We start from the raw sequence: 10589 nt of genomic DNA on the forward strand, positions 1-10589 counted from the left end.
AAAGCTAAAAGCACCCACCACCCCACTGATGAAATCCTTGGGCTGCTACCCATAGTATAGGAAAAACTGCTGTCACACAATCCAATGGGATTTAAAACTTTCATTTGCAACACTTTTGCTCCAAGTTTCAAACTGCCAAATTTTTACACTCAAGATGCAGTCGTACACAATCCATCTTTCAATTTCCTATTGCTTTAAGTTTAAATTTACTTCATATTAGAAAATAATTCCAAAATCTGCAAAAGAATGCAGCTGATGAATCCTTGCCACGAGCACATTTACAAAGCAACTGAGTTCTCATTTCAAAACATCACTTACACCTTTTTAATCCACACTTATGGAAGACTTTTAACTACACGGTTTTTGGGCAGTTTTTATCTTTTGTAATTTTTCCGGTTTTCTCTTTTCTTTTTTTTTTTTTCTTTCTTTTTTTTTTTTTTTTTTTAACAGAAAACACATCCTAAAGAATGTGTTTCCTTTGTTTCCTGTTCCTGTATGGAGCAGCTCCCTTCCCGCTGGCCCTGCAGGGCTGAGGCTTTTCCCCGTTGCTGGGCACAGACTGATGGAGCAGCACTGCTGAACACGGGGACACAGAGGGAGCAGAAGCAGCTGCCTGTGTCCACCTGCAGCTCCAAGGCCCAAACTGGTTCCCCCCTGTCCCAGCTGTTGGGGGGTCACACTTTTATTGGGGTCCCTCATCTATTCAGTCCCCACCCTCCCCGGGCTGCTGGGAGTCCCAGGAACCCAAAAAGCTCCCCCCTCTTCTGTCTCCCCACTTACGGGTACTGGGACTGACTGGGCTCATACTGGGACTGACCGGTGTTATAAATGCATATTATAAACTTGGCTTTTTGCAAGATGTGTTCTATATGGTTAAGAATATTGTGTAATGATATAAGTTTTTTTAGTTCTGCTATTAGTAAAGAAAATTAGGCATAGAGGTACTAGATGATATAGTATGCTTAAACTGTCTGTTTGGTTGGGATAACATCTAGTGAACATGTAAAGGAGACTCTGCTATTGAGATACCAACTATCAGCATCTACCATCTGAAGAAAGTATGGACCAAGGCCCAAGCTGGAGGTGATAATGAAGACAGCCAAGAAACACGCATGCCCTAAAACAGCGGACCCAAGGAGGGACCATGCAAAACAGTTCCCGGAATATGGAAACTAGTTTATGGAAAAATATGAACATTCAACAGGTTGATACAATGGAAATGGTATTTAAGGAATGACTCTGATACAGCAGTGTGGACTAGGCTAAATGCCAAGTCAACCGGCCAAACGTACTTAGCTTTTTTTTTTTTTAATCTCCTAACTGACTCATTTTCTATTAAACCTGTTTCTGAAAATTTACATAGAAAGTGAACCTTGTTTTTCACAGACTGGGCTCATACTGGGACTGACCGGGCTCATACTGGGAGCAGCCACTGCCGACACCGGGACCCCCCAAAAACACATCCCGGGGAGCCCCCGATGTCCCCCCGAGGGGCATCTGCTGCTCGGCTTTGGAGCCCCGCGAGCTCCAAACATCCCCCCAACAAACCCCAAACCCAGGGACCCCCCGGGATATTTGGGGCGAGCTCCCCCTCCCCGGCCACCTGCGGGATGGGGGCGATGATCCCGGCGGTGCCGCCAGTTCAGGGAGCGCTGGAGCCGCCGCTCCCTCCGCTCGTCTTCTCCTCCCGCTCCTGCCGCCGCTGCGCCTCTTCCTCCCTCCCTCCTCCTCCTCCCCCGGGCCCGGGCCCGGCCTGGGAGGGCGGGGCCAAGGAAAGGGCGGGAACTGGGACGGGAAAGGGGCGGGGTCAAGGGAACGCGCGGTCCTAAAACCGCCCGGTTTCGCCTAAAATCGCCAATTGTGCCGAAAATCCACCAGGTTTAGCTTCAAATCATCCAAATGGGCCAAAAATCTCCGGGAACGGGACCAAGACCGAGACAAGATCAGCACCGGAACCCGCAGCAACACCAAGGCTGAGACCGTCACCGCAACTGAGACCGGCCCCGCACAGGCACCGGCACTGGGACCGACATCGAGACCGAGACCAAAACCGGCACCAGAACTGGTACCGGGACCAACCAAGACTGAGACCACGACCGACACTGCGACCGGCACCGGGAGCGCTTCGGAACCGGCACCGGGAAGGCTCCAGGACCGCGGCCAAAACCGAGACCGGCAGCGCTCCGGGACAGACCGAGACCGGCACCGGAACCAGCACCGACACTGGCGCTGATCCGAGACCGAGACTGAGACCGAGCCCGAAACCGGGACGGGGATCGGACCCGGAATCGCTCCGGGATCGCTCCGGGATCGCTCCGGGACCGCCGCGCTCGCTCCGGGGAGTTTTGGCCGCGCCTCCGGGCGGGACTGGGCAGGACCGAGCTGGGAGACTCGGAGCTTCCCAAGGCTGAAAATGACTCCTTTAGTTTTTCGAATGTGTCTCCCTTAGTATTTTACACAGACCAATCTGATTGGTGACAAAAAGACAAACCTCATCAATCACACTGGTCAGACCAGAGGGACATCAAGAAGAAGTCTCTCCTAGGAAAAGGAATGAAAAACAATGCTACAGTTTTTAGAAAAACACTCCTCTTGTTTACAGAAAATTCCCTGAGAAAAGAATTTCACAAAACCAAAAGATCTCAGGCACGAAAGCAGGGCTACAATCTCTCTTGGCTTTTGCAGTACAAAGAGAGGGAGAAAATAATTAAGGTCTAATCAAAAGGATAATCGGCAAGGTGACTTCCCAACACGGAACACAGGGAATGTGGGTCACCGGGGCTCTGCCCAATGTGGCTCCTCCAGTGGGGGCTGGAGCTGAAGCAGAGCTCAAAGCTCTTTCTGCACCGGGGGCACTGGCAGGGCTTTCCTGATGGTGCCTTGGTTGGTATTGGGTCAAGGCTGAGCTTTGTGAGAAGCTCTTCCCACACTGGGGACACTCTTGGGGCCTCTCCCCAGTGTGGATGCGCCGGTGGATGATGAGGTTGGGGTTGTGTCTGAAGCCCTTCCCGCAGTCAGGGCGGCGGAAGGGCCTCTCCTCTGTGTGTGTCTGCTGGTGTTCAAGGAGCTTGCAGCTGACCCGAAACCCCTTTCCACACTGGCAACACTTGTAGGGCCTCTCCCCAGTGTGGATTTTTAGGTGCAAGCTCAGGCTGGCTCTGTGGCTGAAGCCCTTCCCACATTCCCCACACTCGTAGGGCCGTTCCCCGGTGTGGGTCCTTTGGTGGAGGATCAGGTGGGAGCTCCGCCTGAAGCTCATCCCACATTCCCCACACTTGTAGGGCCTTTTCCCAGTGTGGATTCTATGGTGAAAGATCAGCCTGGACCTCAGACTGAAGCTCTTCCCACATTCCCCACACTCATAGGGTCTCTCTCCGGTGTGGATGCTTTGGTGGCTGATCAGACTTGAACTCTGGATGAAACTCTTCCCACATTCCCTACACTCATAGGGCCTCTCCCCAGTGTGGATCTTTTGGTGTAGCCTCAGGTTGGCTCTCTGCCTGAAGCCCTTCCCACATTCCCCACACGTGCACGGCCTTTCCCCAGTGTGGATGTTCTGATGTTCAGTCAGGGTGGCTCTCTCTGTGAAGCTCTTCCCACATTCCCCACACTCGTAGGGTCGTTCCCCTGTGTGGAACATCTGGTGGCGGAGTAGGCTGGACCTCTGGCTGAAGCTCATCCCACATTCCCCACACTCGTAGGGCTTCTCCCCAGTGTGGATCCTTTGGTGGAAGTTCAGGTTGGCTCTGCCCCTGAAGCCCTTCCCACACTCCCCACACTTGTACGGCCTTTCCCCAGTGTGGATGTTCTGGTGCTGGATCAGGTTGATTCTCTGGCTGAAGCTCTTCCCACATTCCCCACGCTCGTAGGGCCGTTCACCTGTGTGAATGCTTTGGTGGCAGATCAGGCTGTTGGCCTGGCTGAAGCTCTTCCCACACTCGGAGCACTTGTGGGGCTTCTCCCCATCACGAAGCTGCTCATGGACCACCAGCTCTGAGCTCTGGCTCCATCTCCGGCCGCCTTCCCGGCCCGGCCTGGCTCTTTCCTCCTCACATCCTCGCCAGCTGCGTTTGCAGCCCCTCCTCCTCAGGGACCTTCGTTCGGCCCTTTTCCTCTCCGTTGCATTCCTGCGCCGTGGAGCCGCTCAAAACGGCCTCTGCCAGGAGCTTCTGCCGCGGGGATTTGTCCTCCCTGCTCTCCATGCTCGGCTCCTTGTCTGGGGGAGGAAGGACAAGGGCAGGATGGGATTTGCCTCCGTGTCACAGGGAAGGGGAAGGAGATCGCCGGTCTGCTCGGTGCCTGCCCGCCCCGGGCTGCGGCGAGTCCCAGGAACCCTTAAAGCTCCCCCCTCTTCTGTCTCCCCACCTACGGATACTGGGAGTGACCGGGCTCATACTGGGAGTGACCGGGCTCATACTGGGACTGACTAGGCTCATACTGGGAGCAGACACTGCCGGCACCGGGACCCCGAACCGCTTTCCCGCCCATCCCGCCCCTCCAGCCCCAGCGGGGTCCCGGCAATTCCAGGGGCTCTGCCGACACCGGGACACCCCAAAAACCCCAAACCCAGGGACCCCCCGGGATATTTGGGGCGAGCTCCCCCTCCCCGGCCACCTGCGGGATGGGGGCGATGATCCCGGCGGTGCCGCCAGTTCAGGGAGCGCTGGAGCCGCCGCTCCCTCCGCTCGTCTTCTCCTCCCGCTCCTGCTGCCGCTGAGCCTGGGAGGGCGGGGCCAAGGAAAGGGCGGGAACTGGGACGGGAAAGGGGCGGGGTCAAGGACAGGGCGGGAATCGTGAGGGGAAAGAGTCGGGGCGAAGGCGACGCGCGGTCCTAAAACCGCCCGGGTTCGCTTAAAATCACCAAAATGCGCCTAAATTTCTCCAAAAGGGCCTAAAATCCACCCTAACACGGATCAGGTTTGGCCTCAAATCACCCTAAGAGGCCTGCAATCCCCACAAAGTGGCCTAAAATCACCCAAAGGGCACTAAAAGCCACCCTATAGCCACAGGGTTCGGTCTAAAATCAGCCCGTTGGGGATAAAATCATCTAAAGGGGTCTAAAACCAACCAATATCGTCTAAAATTGCCCAGACTGGTTTAAATCCACACAAAATGGCAAAAAATCCCCTTAAAACTCCTAAAAAGGGCGTAAAATCAACCCTGAAAAGACCTGGTTTGGCTTAAAATCAATGAAATGTACCTAAAGCCCACCCTAAAACCCACCAGATTTGGCCTAAAATCATCCAAAGGGGCTGAAAATCCACCCTAAACCTGCCCAGTTTGGCCTAAAATTACCCAAACCCGCCTAAAATCTCCGGGACTGGGACCGAGAGCGGGACCGAGAGCGGCAGCGGAACCAGCCCCGAGACTGGCACCGCCCAGGGACGGGGACTGAGAACGAGATTGGCGCCGGGAGCGCTCCGGGACCAAGACCGGCACCGGGACCGGCACCGGGACCGGCACCGCCCGGAGACCGGGACTGAGACCGGCAAAAAATGGCTCGAACGGCACCAAAAACGCCCCTAAAGAGACCAAAAATGCCCGAAAAGTGACAGAAAATGGCCACAAAATGGCCCCCAAATGACCCCAAACTGACTAGAAATGCCACTGAAATTACAAAATATGGCTGAAAATGACCCAAAGCGTGACCAAAAATGACCCAAGAGTGACAGAAAATTGCCCAAAATGCCGCAGGATGGGGGAGAGCCCGGAGACACAGAATTCCCAAAAAATTGAAAAAAACCAAAATCCCCCCAAAATTGCATACAAAAGGAAAACTATAGAAAAAAACAAACTGAAAAAAGCCTCAAAATAGCTCAAAAAAGAAAAAAACCCAGAAAATGCCTGCAAAAATTCCAGTAATATTCCCAAAATTTCCCAGACTACCCAGAATTTCCCAAATTCCAAAAAAATGTCCAAAATTTTCCCTAAACACCAACAAAAATCACCCAGAAAATAAAAGAAAAAAACCAAAAAACCCAAATCCTAAAAATCTCCAGAAATATTTTAAAAACCCCCCAAACTCCCCAAAAATTCTCCAAAATTATCTAAAAATCCCCCAACTCCTGAGATTTCTCAAAATTCCCAACATATTCCCCAAAGTCCGCAAACTGCAACAGAAAACACTCTAAAAATGCAAAAAACACCACCCCAAAAGTCCTAAAAATACCTCAAAAATCCCCTCAAAATACACAAGACGTCCCCCAAAATGAAAAAAAATCCCTCCGAAATTCCCAAAAATCCCACGACCCCCTAGAACTGCCAAAATCCTTGAAAATTCACAGAAATTCCTACACTTGCTCTCAATGAAGTTGTGCAGCAGGCAGGACTTGCCCGTGCCGTGCTGCCACTCACCGAGAACTTGAAGAGGATATCTAGGAAAAAGAATACCCCAAATTCCCAAGTTAGGACCCAAAATTACCCAAAATTCCCACGCTTGGACAGGAAATTCCACAAGTTCCTACGTTTGGACCCAAAATTCCCCAAAATTCCTAAAAGAGGCCCCAAAATTCAAAAAAAAAAATCCCAATAGAGCACCCAAAATTGCCCAGTTTGGACCCCAAATTTCCAAGAATTAGCTGAACAGAGCCAAAAATTCACAAAAATTTCCTTTATGGGCCCCAAAACTCCACTACAGAGATGCCAAGACTCCCCCAGACCCCCTCACATCCCATGCAGAGAACCCCAGATCCCCTATAGGGTCCCCCAGGCGCCCCCGGACCCTCTATCGAGCCCCTACATATCCCCTCAGACCCCCCTGGGGACCTCCAGACCCCCCCAGACCCCCCAAATCCCCCACAGGGACCCACAGACACCCCCAGACCTCTCCGGACCCGCTACAGGCTCCCGCTGACCCCTAGAGATCCCCTAGAGACCCCCCAATCCCCCAGAACGCCACAGAGACCCCCCAAATCCCCCACAGACCCCCAGACCCCATTTAGGGACGCCCGGAGCCCCTTTACGGACCCCGCTGGACCCTCTACAGAGCCCCAGACCCCGATAGAGCCCCGAGACCCGCCCAGCCCCCTTTAGGGATCCCCAGACCGCCCTAAAGCCCCTACAGACCGCCCCAAATCTCCTGCAGATCCCCCACCAAATCCTCTAAGGAGACTTCCAGGTCCTCTCAGACCCCTATAGATCCCCTATGGATCCCCTATAGACCCCCATTCCCCCACCGCAGGTCTCGGACACGCCGGAGCCGGCTCGGGGGACCGGGAACAACGACGGCGGCGCCCGGGAGAGCCACCTCTCGGTCGTCTGCGCATGCGCTAGACGGAACGCGCCAGCAGATAGGCGGGGCCCAAGGGAAAAAGGGGCGTGGCCACTGACAGGGCGGGGAACGAATGGAACGAGGCGGGGTCAGAGACAGGGCGGGAACTGGGAGGGGAAAGGGGCGGGGTCCAGGAAACGGCGGGAATTCTGAGAGGGAATGGGCGGGGTCAAGGGAACGCGCGGTCCTAAAAGGGCCCGGTTTGGTTTAAAATCACCCAAAAGACCCTAAAATCTCCGGCACCGAGACCGAGACCAGCACCAGAAACGGCACCAGCACCAAGACCGAGACCGAATCCGGAACCGAGACCGGCACCGCTCCGGGACCCGCACTGTGGGACCGACACCGAAACCGGCACCAGAACTGGTACCGGAACCAAGACTGAGACCGACACCGACACTGGGACCGGCGCCGGGAGCGCTTCGGAACCGGCACCGGCACCAGGACTGCTCCAGGACTGCGGCCAGAACCCAGACCGGGAGCGCTCCGGGATCGAGACCGAGACCGGCACCGGAACCAGCACCGAGACTGGCACCGCTCCGGGACCAAGACTGGGATTGGCACTGGGAGCACTCCGGGACCAAAAACGGCACCGGCACCGCTCCGACACCGAGACTGAGACCAGGACTGAAACTGGAACCGGCACTGGCACCGAGACTGGCACCGCTCCGGGATCGAGATCGGCACCGCGACCGGAATCAGCACCGGGAGCGCTCCGGGACCGAGACTGAGACCGAGGCTGAAACAGGGACCGGGATCGGACCCGGAATCGCTCCGGGATCGGCTCCAGGATCGCTCCGGGACCGCCGCGTTCGCTGCGGGGAGTTTTGGCCGCGCCGCCGGGCGGGACTGGGAGGGACGGGGAGGTTGCCCTGGGCCGGGCGGGACCGCCTCGGTTCGCATCGTTCCGAGGCGGCCACCCCGGTCCAGATGATCCCAGTCTCTATGGTTCTGATCCAGATGGTCCAGCCTGTGAAATCCCAGTCCATGTGATCCCAGTCCATGTGATCAAGAACTCTCCAAGTCTGATTTACTATCAAACCACATCCCACCCACCCAGCCCCACACAATCCCGATCCCAACATCCACCCACAAAAATATCCCCAAACCAACTGTTCCATTTAGAGTTGTAACCCGTTCATTCTTATCCCATCCCCACTCACGTGGACCACCATGATACCCTGAGGTTGCCAGGTTCAGGTGACGACTTCTGGGATGTGATTCTTGAGTACTGGTATATCTAACAGTGGCTTCAGACCACGGCCACTCAGCTGGCTCCTGGCCATGGGAGTGTGGCAGGATACAGAGGAGTATTAATAATGTTAACATGGTTATTTTGTTTTCATGTCACTTGAAGTGTCCCCTCGGAGTTCTCCTGCAATAGCAAAACACAGAAAAATCTGCCACCTAAGGGCAGAACATTAAAACGATGGAATTATCCAGCGGGTATTTATCCGATGTTCTTTTCCTAAGGCATCAGATGCTATCCACGCAACTTTATTCAGAGAAGTTTTCAACACAAGTGGTACTTCTCCCACCGTAGGGAGGTCTACCAAAACAGGGTGTCCCGGGTAATGAACTGGATTTTTGGGATCATTTGGTCCTCTTTGTGAGGAGATTAAGCTCAGAGGATTTGGGCAAAAAGCAGTAATTTTGGGGCACCCATTTACCCCCCATCTTTCATTTTCACTTTGCACAGCTTTATGCAACCGGCCATCCCAGCCTCCCTCTTGTGGTTTCAGAAGTCGTTTTAAAAGACCGTTAGTCCTTTCTACAGTTCCGTTAGCTTGAGGGTAATAGGGAGTGTGAAAAGTCCATTTTATCCCTTCACCTTTTGCCCATTCCTGTACTACTTTAGCAGTAAAGTGTGACCCATTATCAGATTGAATTTCCTGTGGTTTTGGGAAAGTCCCGAACCATATCTGCAATGCTTTAACAGTGTTTTCCCCTGTAGCCCTTTTAAACGCCTCGGCTTGAACTGATCCAGATGTAATCTCAACCCCCACTAACACAAAATGTTTACCTCCTGATTGCTTAAAGGGACCCATGTAATCTACCTGCCATGCATCCCATAAGCCTTTACCTGTCCTCAAGTGTAGTGGGTCATCCTCTAAAGGATGTCTTTCTAGCCGTTTGCGACGCTGCTCACAGGCTGAAATGCAGGTGTTACACATTTCTCTGGTAACGGGCCAAGCCCGGGCATGAGCTTCCTTGGATAAATCTTTTGTACCTGTGTGTTGTCGTTTTACATGCAGCCATTCTAATAAGTGCTCCCAATCTTCAGTGATTTCATCCTTTTTCAGAGGACTTAATTTTGCTAATTCATCAACTCTGTTATTCCATTCTCCGGCTGGATTATCATCTGTCTGGTGAGAGGCTACCCACCCTACAGCAAAATTCCCTTGACTTGCAATTTGTAAAATTTCTTGCCACTTTTCTTTCTGCCACACTGGAATTCTGTTAACTTCCCAATCATTCTGTTGCCAGAAAGGCAGCCATTCAGTGCAGCCCTTATATACAGCATAGGAGTCAGTGTAAATACAGACAAGAGAGGTGTTTTGTGCCTCCCTCTGGAAAACACTCCAAACAGCTCTAAGTTCCCCAATTTGGGCACTGCCTTCCCCTTCTGTAATGATCCGCTCTGCAGAAGAAGTGTGCAAAGCTACAGCTCTGTAGCTTTTCCTTCACGCTTTTCCTTCACACTTTTCCTTCATGCTTAGCTGAGGCCTCAGTAAACCATGAATGTGCTGTTTGCTCAGGGGAGAAGGGAGGGGCTATTTTAAGAACTGAGGCAGGTTTGTCTTGGCTGCTATTCAGATTCTCTGTGTCTTGTATTGGTAAATTTTTCACAGCGCCTTCAGTAATCGAGAAGATGTTATTATAATACTCTATTTGTGCATACCATTTCCTTACTGAGGCTCGTTGTGCTACCCCTTCAGGAGGTGGAGTCCCTGTGATCACTATTTTAATGACTTTAAAGGGACCTCTCAACACAATTGGTTGTTTTCTTGTGATTTTTTCTACTTCTATGAGAGCTTGGGTAACAACAAATAAGCCTTTCTCCCAAGTTGTATATCTTTTTTCAGCATCTTTCAAGCCACGGGAGTAGAAGCTAACGGGTCTGATTGGGCCTTCAGGACCCCTTTGCCATATATGTACTGACAATCCTGAGGTAGCAAATCCCCATTCTACCTGAAAAGGATCTGCTGGGTGGATAGGGCCTAGGGCCTGATGAGCTGTGGCTTCAAAAATCAACAATTGTAATGCTTCTTCCTGAGAAGGGCTCCAGTCCCATTTTACTCCCTTTCTCAACAAATCA

At 52.8% G+C, this 10589-nt stretch overlaps 1 protein-coding gene across 1 annotated transcript; it reads right to left on the bottom strand.

Annotated features, from left to right (window-relative positions):
* Positions 1–2619: 2619 nt before the first annotated feature.
* Positions 2620–6648, bottom strand: LOC136294342 (zinc finger protein ZFP2-like). The gene is made up of 3 exons (XM_066191965.1): positions 6355–6648; positions 4615–4751; positions 2620–4216 (listed from the first exon to the last, which is right to left on the bottom strand). The coding sequence occupies exon 3, from the start codon at positions 3677–3679 to the stop codon at positions 2708–2710; it is 972 nt and encodes a 323-aa protein (XP_066048062.1). The 5' UTR covers positions 3680–4216; positions 4615–4751; positions 6355–6648; the 3' UTR covers positions 2620–2707.
* Positions 6649–10589: the final 3941 nt, after the last annotated feature.

The sequence above is a fragment of the Chamaea fasciata genome, unplaced genomic scaffold (assembly GCF_029207755.1).
Source record: "Chamaea fasciata isolate MVZ Bird 193981 ecotype frontalis unplaced genomic scaffold, bChaFas1.0.hap1 SCAF_10, whole genome shotgun sequence".
In the NCBI taxonomy this organism is placed as follows: Eukaryota; Metazoa; Chordata; class Aves; order Passeriformes; family Sylviidae; genus Chamaea; species Chamaea fasciata.

Bases quoted from the DNA above. Each gene is read 5' to 3' on its own strand.
- LOC136294342 (XM_066191965.1), bottom strand. From the start codon at position 3,679: ATGAGCTTCAGCCAGAGGTCCAGCCTACTCCGCCACCAGATGTTCCAC.